Source organism: Bidens hawaiensis, unplaced genomic scaffold, assembly GCF_021521415.1.
Source record: "Bidens hawaiensis isolate Kalapana, Puna unplaced genomic scaffold, B.hawaiensis_p1.1 tig00002602_1, whole genome shotgun sequence".
In the NCBI taxonomy this organism is placed as follows: domain Eukaryota; kingdom Viridiplantae; phylum Streptophyta; class Magnoliopsida; order Asterales; family Asteraceae; genus Bidens; species Bidens hawaiensis.
In genome coordinates, this window is record NW_027491141.1 from 2,225,707 (window position 1) to 2,248,698 (window position 22,992).

General features: G+C 37.4%; 1 protein-coding gene across 3 annotated transcripts; it reads left to right on the forward strand.

The window, feature by feature from the left end:
* Positions 1-3,165: 3,165 nt before the first annotated feature.
* Positions 3,166-5,297, forward strand: LOC143620542 (uncharacterized). 3 transcript variants are annotated; one of them, XM_077092216.1, is made up of 5 exons: positions 3,166-3,508; positions 3,587-3,637; positions 3,855-3,988; positions 4,053-4,144; positions 4,958-5,297. In XM_077092216.1, the coding sequence occupies exons 1-5, from the start codon at positions 3,254-3,256 to the stop codon at positions 5,143-5,145; spliced, it is 720 nt and encodes a 239-aa protein (XP_076948331.1). In that variant the 5' UTR covers positions 3,166-3,253; the 3' UTR covers positions 5,146-5,297. The 3 variants fall into 3 exon arrangements, with proteins under 3 accessions (XP_076948331.1, XP_076948332.1, XP_076948333.1); XM_077092217.1 differs by having other exon boundaries at positions 4,969-5,297; XM_077092218.1 differs by having other exon boundaries at positions 4,972-5,297.
* Positions 5,298-22,992: the final 17,695 nt, after the last annotated feature.

The window sequence follows — 22,992 nt, forward strand, 5'->3', positions numbered from 1 at the left end:
ATAGTTGTGGCACTGTTAGCAGCATATATGGTTGAAGTACCAGGTTGAACTTTAGCCTGCTACAATAAAGCCATCAAAACATGATATTGTTGCCGAATTATTCTTTGTTGTTTTTCAGTTTGCTGAGTTTGATCACCTTTTCCTTGATCTTCAGCAATGTTGGTAAACTTCTTTTCTTTGGTGAACTTGAAATCTTTGGGAAAACCAATCAGCTTATAGCATTTGTTCATTTAATGCCCATTTCTCTTGCAATGAGTACACACCAAAAATTCCCCTATTTTCTCCTATTCCTCCACTTCTTGCATTCATAGAAGCTGAAGATGCAATGAAATTAGTGGTGGTGTGAATTTCCTTTTGCTTCTCATCTTGCATTAAAATAGAGGCTGCATCATCAAAATGTTACTTCTGATCGTGCCATAACTAAGATTAAGGCCAACAAGAAATTGTATCAGCCTTTGATCCTCATCACTTTTAGCAAAAGCATGAGTAGCTCCATAAGTGCTTGATGGAATGATATTAATTGATTCAGCTCATCCCAATTTGAATTCTTTTTTGCATAATAAGTAGCAATATCATTGCTTCCTTGAGTGATTTGGCAAAGTTTCTTTTACAACTGATAAAACTTAGCACCATTTGCTTGACCATATTGAGAATTAAGCTCATTCCAAAGAATTTGACCAGTCTCATACAAGACCTTATCATTGATGTCACGAGTGAGAGTGTTAAGGATCAAAGAGATCATCATGTCATAGTATCGTAGCTAAACTGCTAGCCGTTGCTCGTTATTCGGCATGGTTAAAGTGTTGTTGATGAAACCAAGCTTATTTTTAGCTGAAAGAGCAATCATCATTGCTCCTTTCCAAGATCCAAAACCAGTACCATCAAAGAACTTGGAAACAAGGATCATACCGGGATGATCAGAAGGGTGAAGGTAAAGTGGGTTCGAGGAGTTGCCAGTGAAAACACATCAAAACGAAAATAACGCACGTAAGGAAGGAACGAAAGAGAAGCAAGGCTTATGCGCCGTATATCTTATATGGCGTATAAGTATATACGCTTGGAACAAACTTATGCGCCGTGTATGTTGAAGACTTATACGACGTATAAGTTGAAAACAAATACAATGACAAGATTTTGAGAGAGAATGGAAGAGAGATTATATGAAACTTTGAGAAATTGTTCAAATCAAGTATATGACATGTTGTGAACGATTGATGAAGTTTGAACAAATAAAACTGTAACATTCGTTAATTTCATTTTCGTTGTACCCAAACCGTACTAAATTTCGGGTCTTGAATTTATTAATAAAAGTTCATTTCATTCTTTTGTCATGTGTTAGTTTCATTACAACTCATTTATGTGTTTTAAGTACCAAGTTTTAGCACTTATTTGCAACGTATTCAAACTGCAGGGACTGTTATTGTTAAAAATCAATACTATAAACTGCAAGGACCATTTTTGTCAAAACTGAAATTGTTGGGTTAGTTAGCAGCTGCAACAGTTCGTTTCTGCTAGTTTAACTCGATTTTTAGCTCGTTTAGTGCTTAATCTTCATCCAATTATCATTATAATTCAAATTAAAGGTTCTAAATTGTTCCTAGATGAAGTCCTATCTCAAATCAACAATCTTTATCTTGAATTATTCTAGTTTTATCTCTAATTAGTGTTTATATTATCATTTATTCAAAGTTCAAAGATGAGTTTATCTCTTAATTTGTGATAAACACGACCTAGATTCGTTTCCTATATAAACAAGACCTATAGTTCGTTCATAACTTGCACCTAAACTCATAAATCCTCTCCTTATTCCCGAATTCAAGATATTTCTCTAAGTGTTCCTCAAGTTTGACTTTCAAGGTTAAACAAGTCTAGTTCTTAATTTATCCATATTTTCTATTAATTATCGAGTAAGTTTGTATTTTTATGAATTCTTATGAACCTAGAATGAAAGCCCTCAATCAATTTCAAAAGAATTAAGGGATTTAATGTTCAATTTAATCAAAATCAATCTAGGGTTTATGTTGGAAACTAATTTGGGGCTATTCAATTACATTAAGTTTTAACCCGAATTAGCTTCTGAATTTTCAATAACTTATGTTTATAATTAAGTTTTGTACATGTTGGATCCGGATTTGACCTCATAACGACATTCGGATCGACTACGAATCGAACACTTGTTTAAAGTTCGTTTTCTTTAATATTAAGTTTAAACTCAGATTTTTTATTTATTTATTTTGGTTCGTTTTCTTTTTATTTTAACTTTGGAATATTTAACTAATTTTTAGAAAATCATCAAGTTTGGTTTGGTTAGCTCGCTTAAGTTAATTTCTTTAATATTCCTATTACCTTTCACTCGCCAATTTGTAAGGTGAGTAAATAACATCCCCTTTTTGTTTTTATTATTTTAGGGACAATATGATATTATTTCACATCCTCAAATTCAATCCTAATATATGCGTTTCGTGTATTACTCAATTAATTGTTAACATGTAAGGTGCTTATTTTGTTTACTGTATTATTGTTGGTGGCCTCATCCTCATCCTCATTAGTAAGATCTTACGCCATCTTAATAGCTTGACCTAGTGTCATGATGAACGGATTTTATATGTTATTGTTACAAATTAATTGTTGTGATTACGCATTCCGCATGAGAATTGATTTTATTTATTACATATTAAATTGTGTTTTTGCTCACTAACCTTGTGTTGATAAAATTATTTTTATACATGTTGCAGGTTATCATCTTGGATAGTTGAAGATAAACAAGCAGTTAGATACCTTTTGGCTATCAACTAAAAACATTTATGATATATTTGTTTTGAATTTTGGATAATATTTGTTTTGAATTGGTGATGTACTTTGATTATTTGGAATTTAAATAATTAGATAATGTTACTTTATTATTAATAGTGTGTTACGAGCCACTGTGCAATCAGTTGTGCCCCGGTATTTTCGCCGTAGACAAAAACTTCCGGAAAAGCCTAAGATAGGTAGAAAAAGAGATGAAATCTCAAAAGAGATCGAATGAAATGAACGAAAAAGATCAAATAACAATCAAATGCCCGAACAAATTGGTGTGATACCATGTAAAGAAAGAAAAGAAAAGAAGAAATGAAGATTTTAGAAATTTGTTTATATAGAAAATGGTTGTTGTTTAAGTTTGGTGGAAAAGTATTTCTTTGCATCTCAGAATTGTTGAGGCGATTGATTGATTGATTGATTCCAATTCGACGAGAAAGAAGAGTTGAATTGAATGAAGACTTCAGTGAGTCTCGGGCGGGTTTGGTGGCCTAACGTCTCTGACCGCCAACAATTATTCCGTCGGCCTGGTAACCTCCGCAATAATAATAATCTGAATTTGGTTGTGGCTTCTTCTTCTTCTTCTTCTTCTGTTTCCTCCACAACGAACAAGTCCGTTTCTTCTTTCACCACCTCTGTAGGATCTCCACCGCCACAATGGACCTTCACGCAACGCCACACACTCCTCCTCAATTTCATCGCCTGCGCTGTACTTTTTTTTTTTTTTTTTTTTTTTTTTTTTTAAAACTTACCTGGCTGCGATTAACTAAAATTCCTTTTTCTGTAGGCCGGAGTTTCTGCTACGCTGCTCTTCTGCTCTACCATTCCTACCCTTTTGGTTAGTCATATGAATCCTTAACTTAACATATAATTCATTCTTCTCTTTGGATCAAATTTATCACTTTCATACCATCTGAAAAATTATCTATTATTTCTTAGATAATCAGAATTATGGAAATATTTTGCCCACCCAAACACTAGTTTACACTGCCCCTCTGTTTCTGATTAATTTCAACTCAATTACTTATGTTCACCATTTACTACTCCTGCTGAAGGCTTTCAAACGGGCAGCAGAATCGCTTGAAAAACTGCTTGATGTTACTAGGGAAGAGCTTCCTGACACAATGGCCGCGGTTCGTTTATCTGGAATGGAAATTAGTGACCTAACAACGGAGCTCAGTGATTTAGGGTTAGTGCCTTACTTACTAAGACTCATATTTTATAATTCACATCTGGCTCAACTTTGTTTGCAGCCAGGAGATAACGCAGGGTGTTAAAACCTCCACCCGTGCTGTTCGTGTGGCTGAGGAAAAACTGCGCCAGTTGACAAACATGAATCCATCAGGTTACTACTTTATTCTCAACCGTCACTTGATTTTTCTCAGAGGTTGCAGTTCCAACCCCTTTATGAGTAAACGGGTTTGATTGTCTCTAATGGGTCGTTTTTTTCTAAATTAGCTAGAGCATTTCAAATGGATCGAAAGCCGCCCACAATTTATTATGCATATAATTTTTTAACTTATATATCAAAATACATTATGGTTGTAATGCTTTTGGATTATATGTTGCATATTATTATATATTAAACTTGGAAAATAAAAAACAGTGTTTGTTAGCTGGCCCGTTTATCCCTACTAAAAAGTAAAAATGACTCTTTTTGATATGTTTTCCGGACCACCCATTCTAGTTAAGGGTGTAAACGATCCGAGCCGAGTCTGGGCTTAGGTCGATTAACATAAGAGGGCTCGAGCTCGGTAGTTAGCACATTTAGAGCACTATTTCTAAAGCTCGAGCTTGGGCTCTACTTGTTTGTTAATTATTAGTTACTTTATTTGTATACACCTATGATTATTTTTGTTTATATATTTGTTATTATTTTTATTAACTACATAATATATATTATTTATTATTTTTATCACAATTCTGTATACAATAACAATTATCATGTAGCTATATGTTTCATATGTGAAGCTCTGGCTTGACCTCATTTATTGAATGAGCTTTAATATAAGCTCAGGCTCATTTAAGCTCGGCTCGACTCGAGCTTTTGGCGAGCCAATCTCGAGTAGCTTACGAGCGGCTCTACTCGTTTACACCCTACCTCTATTTTTACTCAATTCTTTTGGAGGCTGAGTTTTACGTTATTTTACTTGGTTAGCATCAATGCAGCAGGTGGTGGTCCAAATAAAACCCGAGCAGGCGGGACCAGTGGTAGCTAGAACAGCCAGAGGAATACGAGAGAGCATTGTGAAAAGTCGGGCATACATGCAAATGTTTTTCTCGATTACTCACTTTGCCAAGGTCGCCTTTAACTACCTGAAGTCAACTACAAAGCGAAAAACTTGAAAATGGTACCACAGGTACATCATAATTGTTGCTTTTGTAACAAGAATGTTAAAAAGTCTTCCCAAAGTGATTAACGAAGTTTATTTCGTTTTCTGTTAACATTTAATTTCTTTTGTTTAGTGGTCTAAAAATGAGGTTACGAATTTATAGTCTCCTTAGAAACATGGGTGCATTAGAGGTGTCTTTGTTCCGTTTCTTTTGAAAACCTAACTAATGTTTTTTGAACACCTAATGTTTGTTTCTTGGCTGTATATGATCACGCATTGTAAGATACGCTTATTTGATGTCAGTGAAACATAAATATGTTTTACAAATACGAAATGTAGGTACACATAAAACACTTAAAACAACCATTGAATGGTCAAGGCATGGTTAGGTTTGACCATGTAAATTTGGTCATGGTCTAATTAGTCAGTACATGCTGTTGATAGCAGTCCAACTTTGTATCTATTGTGATGGTCAGATGGTCTAATTAGCCTCGTCTGGTTGGGTAGCTTAACCACAGAATATATAATCAATGCACGATTCAGTCACAGATCAATCTGGCCATGTTCGGGCAATGTAACAAGTCCAACTTCGGTTTTGGTTTTTCATGCAATCAACATATCTAATTAGGAAGTCGACAATCAGTAATGTAAGATGATATATGGTTTCAAGAATTAAAGATTAACAGACTTTGGTTTCCAGAATTAGCAAGTCAACAATCAATAATGTTTGCATTCTTTATTCGTATTCAAACATGTATCAGCAAATGCAATACTTATACTTTTACATGCATTGCAAAACCATCAAAACTCAAATTAGATTGTTGCAAGTAAAGTTAATAAGCCTTAGTTGATCATCAGCTAGGGTTTCTAGTTCAAATTCTTTGAGCTTATGGCGTTCCACGGTGTTGCTGCTCAAATCCGCACACAGGCCCGGCTTTAATGGAGGGTCGGGTGGTCGATCGACCCCGGCCCCGACACCCCTATAGGACCAGATTTTTTTTAAAAAGAAATTTTTATATATATTTTTTATGAAAAACAATATGTATATATAATATTTAAACTTAATTACACAACCACTAGCTTGGTTTTGTGGCAAATGAGCATGACTTTCAACCAAAAAGGTTGTGGGTTCTAACGTCACTTGAGTCATTTTATAGCACTATTTTTATAAAAAAATGTTTTTTACACAACCAAATCATAAGACCCAAAAAATTAAGGCTCATTTAAAAATTAAATTGCTTAAACTCAACAAGATATCCGTTTTTGTTATGGCTCAAAAAAGTTTTCGCATTCGGCCCAAAAATTTTTAATCGTTCTCGGAGTCAAGCCTGTCCGCACGGGTAGATGTTTGGAGCATCGGGTCGCACCAGGAATGAGACATGGATTGTCTTGCGTGTTCCCAAACAGAAAGACAGAGAAACATCCCAAACAGAACACTAGTGAGCAAAGAAGAGCATACATGGACAAAAGAAAAACATAGAAACATCCCAAACAGAACACTAGTGAACTAAGCACCAAAAGAACCCCTATGCTGCCAAAAAAAACCTCATCAAGCATAAAGTGAGGAAAAGTAAAACCAAAATGAGCATCCAACTCCAAAAAAAACCAAAAAACCAGCCATAGATCAAGACTGTTGGTCATGCTTCAAAGCAAGAGAGTGGGGAGTTTACCCAAACCAACCGGTCCATATCCTTATGTTTGGATCTGAGTTTAATCCAACCGAACAAACACCTTTTAATTTCTTCGACAATGTACTCGGTAGAATAGGAGCGAAAACTGAAGACTCTCGCGTTCCTGTGCTTCCAAATAAACCATAACGAGGAATAGATAATCGCTTTCATTACCCGCCTCAGCATGTTACGATGCGGGTTCTCCGCAACGTCTAGGAGATGATCAAATGACATTAGACCCGTCAGGTCCAAACCTCACCAGAGCGAAACAGCCCTCCAAACCGCTTTTGCCCGAAAGCAGTCTAAAAATGCGTGTTCCGTTGTTTCAATCTCAGAACCACACACCTGACAATCACTAGATGACAACGACATGAATCATAGGGTCTGTTTGCCCGAAAGCAGTCTAAAAATGCGTCGACATCCCTCTAGCAATGAGATTAGGCACAACTGGAATCTTAGGGTCTGTTTGGTACGGGGTAATGAAATGAAGTAGGGAATAATGGAGGAGAGAATGAAATAGATTATTACCATTCCATAGTCATGTTTGGTTACCATGTGGGATTGGAATAAATCATTTCTATATGTTATTTGGTATATGGAAACAATGAAAAACTGAATAGTTTGTTTTTTAATAACAAAAATACCACGTTTCAAAATACTTTTTCTACCAATTTTCACAACATTTTTCAATTGTAATTTATAATAAAATTGTATTATGAAAATAGATATATATTTAACTAATAAAATTTTAAATTAATTCAAAGTTATGAACTAAAACAAATTTAAAATTATTTAAACTTTTGATTTTAGTCAATTACTTGTTTAGATGATAGAAAATCACAATTATTGAAATGGATTGTGTAGTTTAATCATATACTTTTTTTGTTTTTACAAGAAAATTATAATAAATTGAAGATAATTGCTAAAATAGAAGAGGTATAATGGAAACCAAAAATAGAATGGCATGGAATCAAAATGAAAGAAGGGGGTGTGGAATGAATGAAATAGAAGGAATGACATTCCTTTTGTAATGAATGATTTTTTTCCATTCTTCAACCAAACATACTAATTTCATTCCCTTTGAATGAGCTATTATATTCCTTCTCTCATTACCACATACCAAACACTACCTTATTTTGCAACATTCTCCAAACAAAACAATTAATTTTAATAGGAACCCACTTTTCCCGATCGCAACTGGCAGTACCGTCTCCATGAATAGTAGCGTCCATAACCCGTCTCATTGCTTAAATCGAGAACTCGCCCGAAGGATCACCATTCCAAGACCACCCATCATCATTATTTCCATTGAAGGAGAATAACTCTACTATTTCTTTGAGATCGGTAGAATCCAAAAACTCCTCCGGAGATAGGTTCCGTTTAGACCAAACGAAACCCACCTTCACCGCCCCTATCCTATCTAAGGAGACCCTATCATAAACCAAAAATTTTAATTGACCTCTAGCTTATAAAGGTCTGGGAAAAGGTCTTTCATCGTGAATATGCCTAACCACACATCCAACCAAAAGCGAGTCGCGCTTCTTTTCCCCACCTTTCTAACAAAAGACATGTTCAAGTTTATTCCTATAGATTAGAAGTTTTTGTCTATCTTTGCAATATTATGCCAAGTTCCTCGAATGGATTGCCTTGACAAACTTCCATCCTTCTAAAATCGAGTATAGTGAAATGCATTCACAGACCTCGCCCAAAAGTGATCTTTCTCTGTTTTCCACCGCCACCACCACTTAGCAAGAAGAGCCAAGTTCATAGACTTTAGGCAGCCAACACCTAGACCCCCATACCTTTTGGGCTTCACGATGATATCCCAAGCAACCCAATTAATTTTTTTATCATCACCGAGACCCCCCTATAGAAATCTCCTCCTAATTTTTTCAAGTTCTTATAATCGATTTTAACGGGGCATGAAACATAGAAAGGAAGTATAAAGGCAAGCTCCCAAGAATGGCTTTAATTAGCATAAGCCTACCACCAAAATACAACGAGGTAGCTTTCTACTGATTTAGATGCTTTTTAACCCGATCAATGACGTGAGTCCAATGTTTAGAGAGACCCATGTCCGATCCGATTGGCAAACCAAGGAAAGAGAAGGGGAAGGAAACCGCTTCATAGTGGATAATCCTTGCCATATTTCTTACATCTTGATTTGTGACCCCAACGCCATACACTTTACTCTTACTGAAATTAACTTTCAAACCAGAGGCAAGATGAAAGCACCTTAGAATCCAAGCTAAGTTAATCGTATTGACTACATTCCAATCGGCAGTGAACATAACATCATCCGCAATCATCACATGAGATATAACGGGACCATTATCAGGCAAGTTGTGACACTCCACAAAACATGTCATTTTCCATACAATGCTTAATTATGATTTCTTAACGTTAATTCCCGCATAATTAAATTTTGTTAAGTTTAATCACGACAAGTCTAGTATAGCCCGTATATGCACGATACAATGCATATAATTAATTTATTTTTATTTAAATTACTCGAAATTTCGTATTTTGTTTGACGAACACAGACGTTGGTGATAGTTTTAAACGACTCGAAAAATATTTAAGCGAATCAATTGGGTTTGGATCTTATGTTATATTACAATAATTTATAATTATCTTTATATAATATCCAAACATGGAATAAGAAAGGATTCTTTTAGCATATAAATATATTACAAACCAATATATATATATATATATATATATATATATATATATATATATATATGTATATGTATATGTATGCACACGCATACGAGCACGTAATGTTATTCGACAAGTATATATGAGTACGTTTTGTTTATTAACACTTGGTTAAAGTACATAAATTAACAAATCTATCTACATTCGAGTTATAATTGGCCATAATTAACATTTATTACAATTAGGTATCAAATTAATAGTCATTTAAGAAAACCACGTAAATAGTTATTTGATGTCTCGAACCTAATGGCCAAAAAGAACCCCACCATTAATTGTTTTTCAACAAACCATATAAACAAATATTTGTAATGCATAAAGATTTATATGTTTGAATTATAATCAATCAGGCACAAACTAATACAAACATAATGAACCAAGTACAAACCATTTTGAATTATGTTTTAGCTAATGTATGGGAACCTAGTAATAGTATGACACACAAGTTAATGATAGAGTAAAATTATCAATTTATCATCATAATTTCAATTCAATTCACTATTCCCTATATCTACCAACTCAAACTAACAAAAAAAAATCTTTTCCCTCACATATCTCGGCCGACACCACCATCCACCCCACTCAGTTATTTGCAAATTGTACACTTGCACACTCAAGATCTGGACACCAACCATATATCACATCTTATATAAAACTAACACTTGGAAACACTAGTTTCATGGATAAGTTTACAACAACAAATCCAAAACTCTCCATTGCTCCCCCCTTAACTTTTTGCTACAATCCCCGGGAGGACCCCTCCTCCCTTTCTCACGACAACCACTGCCACAAAACAACATCTCCACCACCCTCACCTCCTTCACGGCTACGGCTCCACAGCCACCTCCACCACCATCGTAATACCATCATCACCGGTACACAACCACCACCACCGTAGCCCTTCCATATCGGTGCACCGCCTGGTTATAACTCCAAACCCGACCCAGGGCGCCTTTATGGTTCGTTATTAGACCTGAAACCAACCCGAAAATCTCTTCGCTCTCTTCCCGTAAACCAAATGATGTGCTGCGTGCGTATGGTATAAATATGATGGATGAAATGATTTGCTTTTGCACAAGATCGTGTTTTAAATTTATAAAAGTTACTTCTACAAAGACTAAACACACACAAAATAGGCAAGTGTACCTATCGTATATGTAGAATAGTATTGGTAAGAACCAAGTATCGATCCGTGGACACCAATGTTTCTAATGATAAATCGTTGTTTTACTTTAATCGGAGGTTTTAATCATTTTGGGGTTAATTTTTGAACTTTTTATAAAATATAAATACTTATATATAATATATAGGTGACCAAGACAAGAGATTCTAATGAGTTGTTCAATTATGCGAAGGTTACCATCTAAGATCAAAAATCCACTCCATTTTTGCATTGATAATTAATATTCGAACATGTGGTAAACTTGCCGTAGCAATATATGATAGATAGCTCCTTAAACCATAAGTGAGCATCTTTGGCACTAAGGAGGTAAAGTGCGCATTTTAAAGTCCACCATTTTCTAATGTCACGCCACCTCAATGATGTCAATATAAGTTGGCAAGTAGTTTCATAAAGTAGAAAGATTAGGATTGACTCCGATTTCTCAAATACCAATTCTAACAACTTCGGGTGGTTGTAGTTAACTCACACAACCTCCCTTTGGTTGATTTATGTAGGTTATAATTACACATTCAATTAACATATAATTTCTTTAACTAAAATGATATCCTAAGCAAAACCATTTTCGGATTACCAAGACTTAGAGAAATACATCATAACTGATATCTCATTATTTGTAAGTACAATATAAGGATCCATGTTTCTTTAATGTATTAAAGTATTTCTATCTTTCAAGAAGATGAATCGATCATGAACGATTGCAAATAGAATTGAAAACCACCAACTTTGAATTAGTGATTTAAGATGGTGAAACATTTCTCATCAAAAGATAATTGTAATATAACCATGTACTTTACTAGACTACACCACATGTTTTGTATAACTATCAAGTAAAACAAAGATTCTTCATAGATTTTAGATGGTAAAAGGAGTTTAGCTCATAATGAGCATGAGGATAAACAATTAAGATGAATGATGACAACAAATACATGATTAAACTTGGAACAATCTAACCAAATGTAGATGAATCTTCTTTCTTAATGATGGTGATGATAGTTGATGATGATGGTTGATGGTGATGACCTCCAAGCCTTCAAACTCTTCACTAGATCTTCAATGTGAGTGTTAGTGTGTGTTTTTATAAGTGAAAACCGAATAGAACTCTTTTAAAGGCACACCAAATGAATGGAACATGAGACACTATTTATAGGCAATCTGGAGTGTGAAGCATGGCCCCATGCTTATGTAGGCACGCCCCAATGCATTTTTATTACATGTGCCAGATTTGTTTTGTATTTTCTGAGAGGTGACCACGTCCCGTGGTTGAGAGGCACGGCCCCGTGCTTTTTAGCGACATGTGCTAATTCTTTTTGTCTTTACTGTGTTGACGTCCACGGCCCCGTGGTTGAGAGGCACGGCCCCGTGCTTTTGTTTCCAGATTTTGTCTTTTCTTGAGTTCAGAAGCATGGGGGTGTGTTTCTTGAGGAATGGGGGCGTGTTCCTTTGTTTTTCTTGTGTTTTCTTCTGTTTTTCTTCGTCTTTTTGCTTGTATCTTCGTTTGGGGCTTGGTTTCACCTGCAATTATATTTTATTATGATAAGTAGTCTTTTATGCTATGTTATTTGATAGAAATTGAGGTTTTTAGAGATTATTTGATGCCGAAAAGATGTATATTTCTATGTACATCAAACATCCCCACACTTGAACATTGCTTGTCCTCAAGCAATCTTCTTATAAATATCCTCTAAAATCAGCAAGCTTAGATTATAACCATCCCTCAAGTGAGCTCTATGAAGATGAAACAAAATAAACAATCTTAATTTGTGTTAGTGATAAATAAGAAGGAGCTTTTGTTTATAAGCTTCCGTTTATGCAAAACGTCACGTTCTCACAATGTTCACTCACACTCTGTTTTATATCTGTAGGTTCCTAGCCGGATCTACACAGGAGTATCTCGTAACACGAGGGTGCGGAATCCCCTACGTATACGATACGAGTGCTAAGACGATGAACACGTAAATCACACGCAACACACAAGTATATAAGAGAATACTAGTTATATTGCCAAGAGTAATAACCAAAACCAAACACGTGACACAGAGTATCACACAAAAACCAGCCGTCTGAAAGTTACCTTGAATTAGCCGAAGTTAGTTAATATATAGCATGACAACTTCGCCTAACAGACTAGGCGAAGTTGTCCTAACTTCGCTCCTAACATCGCTCACTAACAAGTTCTCTAACAAAACAAGGTCAAACAAAACTAACAGCTTAGACGATTACAGATAATGAACTACTGGCATCATGCACCAACAGACTCCCCCTTGGCAGTAGCTTCATATCTCTAAACTTTCTCGTGTCTGGTAATCCAAAAATCATGTACCCGCCGTCTTCAAGCATGAATGCCCTGTCTCACACAGATAGAGACCATCCTCTGGTACTTCTTTGCTTCATCTTTCCACGCAGGAATATAGAAGATCTTCTTATCATTAAGTACCTACAAATCTGCTTGAGACAAGTTAACCAAGTGCATTGGATCATACAATCTCAGGTGCTCCTGTTCATCTTCATCTTCCATCACAGCTTCAGCAGTCTGGCAGTCAACAAACCAACACTTGATATCCTTCAACACATCCCTGGGCAATAGCTTCATCAGAACCTCTTTCAAACATCGAATCGACTTATATTTCATCACCATCCAGGGCTTACCATCAGCCCGCATACCCCATTCCTTGTCTTCAACCAACTTCCCTTTCTGAGGCTTCAACAACTCAAACTTTTTCTCCTTAATACTTTCCTTCCACACAATCTTCCTTACCCATCTTGCAAAATTATCATCACTCCTGTTTATCAATCTCAACCGGGCTAAATCTTTTACCTCACACTCAGGCAAGGTGTTGAGCAATCTCAATGCCTTCTTAAAGTACTGAATCCCATCATAACGCTTTATCACAAACAACCTCAACTGTTTATCATATAACCAGCAAATGATACCTTTCTTTGACTCAACGTAACCCTTGATATTGTAACTTTTCTTGAACATTGTCGGTACCACTGGCTTCTTAGTCTTGAAGAACCATTGAGCACAGCCTTCTTTCCATCTTGGTTGCTCTTCCCACTCAGACTCACCCGTCACATTATCATCTTGACCCAACTTCACTTCATCAACACTTTGATTTTCATGCTCAACATCATCATCAACTATCTCTCCTTCTTCTAACTCACTTTCAATCTCTATATGTTCCCCGATCTTTTCAATCTCACTCGCAGTCAACACATCATCAACTAACTCATCCTCATCATTACCCAAGTCATCCTCATCATCTACAACCACCACAGTCTCACCACCTGTACTGCCAGACGGACCAGCAGACTCCCCCTGAGATGTGGAAGTCCCAAGATTTTGTTCAGTTCTTGGCAACTCACCACCTGCATCTTTCGATGCATTGGGATCATCGTCTCTGTCTTGTCCTTTGTCCTCAACTCATCACCCTTGCAACTCGTCTCCCCCTGAGATGCTAAGAATTGTTTAAGAGCATCAAAGAGATTACCGTGTTCAATGAGAAGTGATGATTGAATCTGATTCTCAGCCACAAGCCGCTGAATAGCTTGTGTCTGGATGAGATTAATCCGTGACTGTTCAGCAACAACCCGTTCAAGAGCCGCAATCCGCTCAGAGTCAGACAGGGTAGCATCAAAGTCAAACCACGTATGAGGAATATCTTGAGCATACGACGGTGGAATTCCCAAACTCGCTGGAATATCAGAGGTAGGCTGAAAAGTAACCGTGGGTGGTATAGAGACAGGTAACCCAACAGTCGCTACCAGCGTGGACTCAACAAATCTAGCAACCACCTCTGATGGATTAAGGGTAGGAGGCGGTAAAGAAACAATCTCTGGTGCTGTAAACTGGAACGTAGTTGGAGGAATACCAAATGATAACGACGCGGTCACCGAAGGTACACTCGAGGTTACCGGCAATGTGGCAGCTGAAGAAGCAGGTAACATAGTCATACCTGATAACGATGGATGAGTGAAATGAACAACACTTGAACTTTCTCCAGCCCTGGCCCTCTTTGATCTACGAGCAACACGATACAGCTCATCTTCCTAATCTGACTCACTATCATCAGAGTCCTTCTTTAGTTTACCATGAATTCTCTCTTGGGCAACCAGAACACGGTGTGCTTCCACTGCATCATCGGTGGAAAAATCGGATATAATTTCTTCTGAATCTGCCACAGAAGCAATCGACGGGCCCACCGATGGACCAGCCACAGAAACTTGTACACTAGAAACTGTCACAGCTGAGACTTGAACCTCAGCTTCCAGATGAATTCTCTCCATATCAAAGAAGCCTTGCCCTCCAAAGGCAACTTCAAGATCAACTTGTTCTTCTGGAGTAGAAACAGGGTCAACAATAGGTGCTTGTTGTACCATAGGTGGTTGAACGACAGGAGGTGGTGGTTGAACCACAGGAGGTGGTTGAGGGATATCAGCCTGTTGTTGTGCTGGATCAAGAAATTCATCTCCTGGAGGAGCAACATAAGCAGGATTCACCAAATACCCAAACAATGCCGTGTGCCTAGGACGTATCTCTTCCCTACTACGTGCACTCGATGATCAACACTGAGCAAAAATTCTCTTAGAAACACTCTCCACATAAAAAATAGGACGTTGTTGTGACAGATTGGGAGCTACATGATTTAGAATCATCTGTAAGAATCTCGGGTACATCAAAAATCTTTCCCTTGCCACTGCTCGTCGCTGACAATCGATCTCATAGAATATCATCTGACTAAAACTGTAAGGCTTGTTGTAAGTCAACGCAGTCATCGCCGATTACATTGTCGCAAACATACCATCTGTACAAGCTTTACGACCAGACATGCACACAATCATCACGTGCATCAGAAATCTCCACTGATCAAACATAAACCCCTTTCGCCTTTGAGAGTCCTCTAAAGGACCTGAATACCCCATACGAACAAATGCACCATTTCGGAAAGTAGCCGAAAAGTCAGTAGGGTCGTTAGTAGTCTCAACCCCAAACTGTAAAACTTGCCTGATCTGATTGGCTGAGAACTGTACCACTTGATTGTTAACAGTAGCACGCATCACATGTGGGTTAACACGACAGTCATACTCAACGGTTCTCCAAAAGTCTTCAATATTTGGTAGCGAAATCGGAAGAGTTGTAGTAATGGTATGAAAAATACGTGAGCGAATGAGAAACGTAATGATATCACGGAAGTCATTAGTTCCACGACCATCCGGATCCAAGGTGATATACATGTTGTGACCCGGAAAGAATTGTCTCTTATCACCTCCGCCTTCGTCACCACCGGTACCACCAGCACCAGCCACAACAGTCATATCTGCAAAATAAATGAGCTAAGTCAGATCTGTATGGCAACAGGTTACAACTTCGCCCTGCATGATACAGGCAAAGTTGTAGCTTTAGCGATGTTAAGTGACTGGCAAAGTTATATCAACTTCGCCGAAACCCTAACTTTGCCACATAAACGACACAAAAGGCACACCCAGTTATGGCTAAGAATGGCCGATCAGAGAGTAGTAAGAAGAAAAGAGTAATGTGATTAGAGTGTCGAATAGCATATTATCACCAAAAGAGCCTTCAATCGGACCGACATAGTGTCTATAGGATTTGATACAAAAACGACTTCAAAACTGATAATTGAGAAATCGATTAACAACATACAATATGAATTATGAGTTACAATGATCAGACGAACCTTGATAACGATTTAAAACTGATAAGGATTTGGTTTGATTCAATGTATAACTTCGCCGAGGGTTTACGAGTGAAAAATTTGACTTAATTTGACCTCCGATGCCAATTATATACTTTTGGAAAAACCCCAATGGCAAAGTTATGTTAACTTCGCTGTTGTTAACTTCGCCCTCTACCCAACTTCGCCCATGGTTAACCTATGGTCAACTTCGATTAAAGTCAACTTCGCCGAAAGTCAATTTAAATATAATAATAAAGAATAAATGATCAAAAACAAGTAACCAGGGAGATTAACGATGACAGTCCATAGGACAAAATACATAAACAAATTTGAGTAAATAAATAGACGGGATCAACTTTCAGTCTTGCAGAAACCCAACATGTTTTTAGAAAAGATCCTAACAGGAATCATACTGATTAAGAGGCTATCACACAGATCCATGTTCAGCGGTATTATGACATAGAGAAACAGGTTGTAGGCAGGTATAAAACTTAGTATGGTTTTCATTGCTTCTGTGATACGGATTAGGTTCAATTAAGCTCAAAATTTAGATGGACATCACATGAGAGATTGTGATGCCTCCTATCTATTCTCAAGGCGTATTTGGCTTTCCCCAGGTCACCCCGAGTTGACTTCGACCCGTAGTGTCTGATCAATTAATATTCACTTGTCGGCTTTCCGATTAGTCTTTTCGAACTTTCTTATACTTTGAAATATGCATTCTTGCCTCTTTCTTGATATTTGTAACCAGATAATCTTCATAAGGCTTAAGGATAATAACGAAAGTTGTTTTTTTTTTTTTTTTTTTAACAATAATACAACTGCAAGACTAATACAACTGCAAGTCCCGAATGTGGATCACTGTAGATACATAACACTATCTTCGCAGGAATCAGAACACTAACGGGCTCGTGTATGACTGGGTAATTACTTTTCTTCCTATCATTCGGAGAGATGTATATGGAGACATGCACAACTCAAAATGACTCTCCACAGTAAATCGAGAAGATTTAGTTTGTATCACTTCTACTTTTACGCACCATAGAAAGCTACCATAACATACAATGACTGTTCTAGAGTTTTTTAGGCCTAATTACTTCACCGGTTAAGCACACAAAATCAGTTTATCTATCACTTTCCAAGGTTGGATCAATTTTCATTTTTAACACCAATATTAAAACTTCTTGCGAAGTTATAGACTGAAAAATTATATCATTTCCCAAAAAAAAAAATTTTAAATTCAGACGCCCCGATCAAGTCAAAGTCTTTAGGTAAACGGCTATCCTGAAGATCCAGTGGATCAGCCGGACCGACCACATACGAATATATGTCCCTCTAACTAAGTATGAATGACTAATTTTAAGCGAAAGAATAAAAACCCATCATAAACCGCCCCGGTCGCTTTCAGTCATTTGGCTAATGGCTATCCTTAAAATCTACACGTAGATGTAAGGACCAAACATATTCATGGAATATGTCCTTCAAACTTGAGCAACCGACATAATTTTAAGCGATAGTGATGTTTTTTAAACAAAAAGAAAACAAGGTTACTCGCGATTGATCATCCCATTTAGCTCAACGAGGTTTTGAAAATGGGAACGGTCAAACGCTTTTGTAAAAAGATCGGCAAAGTTATCCAGTGAATCAACCTTTTCAAGCATAATTAATTTCTTCTCATCACAATCCCGTATAAATGATAATGAATGTCAATATGTTTAGTTTTACTGTGTTTAACGGAATTGTTAGTTACTGATATTGCGGCAGTGTTATCAATGCAAATAGGAGTTTGAGTGAAATTCAGACCATAATCGCGCATTTGCTGTTGTATCCATAAAACCTGGGAGCAGCAGTTGGATGTTGCCATGTATTCTGCTTCGCAGGTGGAAATGGCTACAGAGGTCTGCTTCTTGCACTACCACGACACCAACCTTCCTCCGAGAAATTGACATCCACCGGTTGTCGACTTCCTATTCTGATTGCATCCTCCATAGTCAGAGTCGGTGTATGCTACCAGATCCAGTTCTCCCCCTTTCGAGTACCAAAGTCCCAACTTAGGCTTTCCTTTAAGATACTGCAAGATTCTTTTCACTCCCTTCATGTGTGATTCCTTTGGGTTGCCTGAAAACGAGCACAAAGACAAACTGCAAACATAATGTCAGGTCTAGACGCAGTTAGATACATTAAAGAACCTATGATTGCCCGATATTGAGTGGGATCCACATATTCATCACTGTCGGAATCAACACCCAGTTTGTGGTTGACGCAGATTGGAGTGTCAAACGGGGTACTATCATCCATCTTAAAGCCCTTCAGCACATCATGGACATACTTAGTTTGATGAATGAACATGCCATCTTTCTTCTGATCTACCTGTAATCCCAAAAAGAAAGTTAATTCGCCCATGGCGCTCATCTCAAACCTTTTCTTCATGACTGCTTCAAATTCCTAACACATAGAAACTCTTGAGGCAACAAAGATAATATCGTCCACATAAACCTGAACGAGTAGAAAATCACCCCCTTTCCGTTTTACAAACAAGGTACTGTCGATATTCCCTCTCACAAACCCATTCTCTAGTAAGTAATCTGACAGAGTTGCATACCAGGCTCGAGGTGCCTGATGTAGCCCATATAATGCTTTGCTCAGTTTATACACATGATTAGGAAAATCTGGGTCAGGGAAACCCGGATGTTGTTCGACATATACCACCTCATCGACTTTTCCATTAAGAAACGCACTCTTCACATCCAACTGGAACACTTTCATCCTTTTGTGTGCAGCAAATGCTAGAAATAGTCGAATTGCCTCCAATCTTGCCACATGAGCAAACACTTCATTGTAATCAATTCCTTCCTGTTGTTTAAAACCTTTGACTACCAATCTTGCCTTGTTGCGAATGATTACCCCCTTCTCATCTCTCTTACACTTGAATACCCACTTTGTACCGATAGCGTTCACATCTTGTGGTTTTTCAACTAACTGCCATACTTCCATCTTTTCAAACTGTGACATTTCTTCCTGCATGGCTTCAACCCACGAGCTATCCTTCAGTGCCATTTGATAATTTTTTGGTTCTATCTGATTGATGAAGCAGAAATACAAGCATTCATTTATAACACCAGTGTCTTTAATGCTTGCATACACACATGTGTTTTCATCCAAACTTCTTCTAGTACGTACACCATCAGAAGGATTACCGATCACATTTTCTAAAGGATGATTCTTGTGAATTTTGGTGGTTTGAACCGGGCCGACTTCCAGATCATTCTCAAGATTTGAAGAGAGTTCATCAGACTGATGCTGAGTGTGAAATGGATTGTAAAATTCATCTTCATTCGAGACAGCTGGAATTTCAACCGCACTTGACGAGGTTGGTTGATTTTCATTATATTGCGGACGTTGTACAATGGCCTCCTCTTCGTCATACATCATCTGTGTGGCCATTTTCTCATCTATGTCTAGAAAATCCAAGTAAGGCACATTAAAAGATTTGAATAGCTTATCATAGTCGAAAGCCTCTGCTGGTCCCATGCTAGGCCTTGGTGATTTGTAACTAGTAATGTCAGTGTTACAGACCACCTCAGGCTTGCCGTTTGATAGATTAAAGACTCTTCTGTTGGGTGTCCCAACAACATAGCCAACTAAGATACCTTCGTCAGTTTTCTCACCAAATTTATAGCTAGTCTTTAATATTGAACATGGGGACCCGAAAGGTTCAATACCTTTCAAATTTGGCTTTCTACCATGCGTAAGTTCATAACAGGTTTTATTTAATCTTTTAACAGTTAAAACACGATTAAGGATATAACAGGCTGTTGCTACATGGTCCTGGCGCCTTCGATTAGAGTTCTATTCTTCCTTTCAGCTACTCCATTTTGTTGCGGAGTATATGGGGCGCTGTACTGATGTTCTATCCCTTTCTGCAAAAAAAACATCTCCATCGGATAGTTCTTGAACTCTGTACCATTATCATTTCTGATGTACTTAACCTTTCTCCCTACAATATTTTCCACCTTGGTAATCAAGTTAATTACCAACTGAATTGTTTCATCTTTTGCCTTAAGAAATAGACCCAAGAGTACCGCGAGTAATCATCAGTCACCACCAAAAAGTAGGACGTTCCTCATAGACTTTTTACATTCACGGGACCAAAGAGATCCATGTGAAGCAAATCCAAGGTGCTGACAATTGAGTTAACATTCTTGGAGTGATGTGGCTTCTTGTGCTGTTTTCCTTTCTTGCATGACACAAATTGGTCTTCAAAATTGAAGTTCTTCAATGGAACCCCAAGTACCAGTCCATTATTGACAATGTAGTTCATCTTACGAATGTGAATATGACCCATTCGTCGGTGCCACAATTCTGACTCAGATTCTGTTGCTTTTGACAGAAGACACGATTCTTCCGTCACCATGTCAGTTGACCGCATATCCATTACCTATGTGTTCTTTTCTCTTAAAGCCTTCATCACGATCTAGGTCTCTGGTATCTTGAAACCAGAATAAAGTACGAGTGCCTCATCCTTAGTAAAATTAACGGTGTATTCTTTGTCACAAATCTGAGAGACACTCAGCAGGTTGTGCTTTAACTCTTCCACAAAATTCACTTTTTCCAACTTTATTCTTCCATTTGTCACAGTCCCAATACCAGTAATTCTTCCTCCACTTTCTCCTGCAAAACTAACCCTTCCTCCTTGAACAGTCTTCCAATCACGTAACAATTTCTTGTTACAAGTCTTGAGCCGGGAACGGCCACTGTCAACAACCCACGTATTGTTTACAGCCCTACTCGACTGTTCCTGCACAATTAAAGAAAAAGATTAAAATCTGGGGACCCAAGACCTTCTGGTCTTGGGTTGATTAAACCTGTTATCCGGCATCCAGTACCTTGGTTGCCCAATGTTATTTTGAGGAGAGTTTCTATAAGTTCTGAAAGGAAAATTTCTAGATGACTGGCTATGAGGCCATCCAAACCTTCGTTAATTTCTAGTATTAATGGAATTATAATTGTTGGTTTGGTGATTCACTGGGAAAAAACGAGACTGGTTTCTTTGAAATCTTGGATTAGTCCAATGATTGAAATTTGATGTGTTAGCATTCTTACCAGCATCATATTTAGTATTCGTTTTATTCTCAGTTTTAGTTGGCCTCATATTTCTAGATTTCCTATGTTTCAGAGGACAGTCACTGACAAAGTATCATATCCTGTTGCATCTAAAACAACTTCTGTTCGAACTATTCTTGTTGTTTTGAACATTCGTCTCAAAACTTGTTGTAGATGATGAGGTTGTGTTACTATCAGTTTGCCTCACATACGGTGGAACAAACGGATTTAGGGAAGATTTCCTTTCATCAAACTTATAGTCCTCCCCTCGTTTTAGTAACACGACCTCTTCTTTTATCTCACCCGATTCAGACATTTGTCCGAATTTGACGAGACAGAACTTGTGACATTAGAACATGTCTGACTCGCCTCACTCTCATTAACTTTAGATTCTTTAGTAGAAACTTTGATTGGAACTGTCTGACTAATTTCAACTTTCACGGATTGCTGATTACTAGGATTATATGTATTCTTTTATCTCACCCGATTCAGACATTTGTCCGAATTTGACGAGACAGAACTTGTGACATTAGAACATGTCTGACTCGCCTCACTCTCATTAACTTTAGATTCTTTAGTAGAAACTTTGATTGGAACTGTTTGACTAATTTCAACTTTCACGGATTGCTGATTACTAGGATTATATGTATAGTTATTATTATATGGTGGTGGGACTTCGGTGAATCCAATTCCCCCTTTGTTAACCGGGGAACGTTGAACACTTAGAATATTATCAAGCATCGCAGAAGAATTTCTAATTTGTTCAATTTTCCTGTTTAGTTCCACCACTTTTACCTGGTAATCAGCTATCTGTTTATCCTTTTCAGCTATTAGTTTGGTCTTTTCTTCTAACACTTCATAGCTAAGATCAATCACTTGTATTTTTTCAGCTAGGGTGGCTTTAAGACTTCCGATGTCTTTTTCACTAGCTTTTATTTTTACCGAGTAGCTATTTTCTTTAGTTTTAGAATAGTGATGTTCTTCTTTTAAAATTTTAAATTCAGTATCCAAACTAACAAACTGATCAGTTAATGCTTTCAATTGATCCGACAGTTTTTCACATTGTTCACAATGAGATTCAGAACTTAGCTCTGAAAGTTAATCGTTCACTTATTCCATGTATGCTTGATCCTCCCCCGTCTCTTTGTCACATCTTCCAGTTTCGATATTTACCAGATTTGCCTATTCGAACACCTCCTCAACTTGTATATTCCAGTTGTATCCACCGTTCTGCTGAGATACCATGGCTTTGTTTTCACTTCCACTTCCATTCTGTTGAGCAGGCCTGTTCTGACTTCGTTCCACTCTCTCGTTTGTACACTCTTTAGCAAAGTGACCATTTTGTTGACAGTTATAACAACGAACCTTTGACTTGTTGAACCCCGGTCTTTCTCCAACACACTTTCTACTAGTTTTCTTCATAAATCTCTTTACCCTTCTTACTATCATAGCAATCTGCCACTGCAGATCCATTTCTTCCAGATCATCAACGT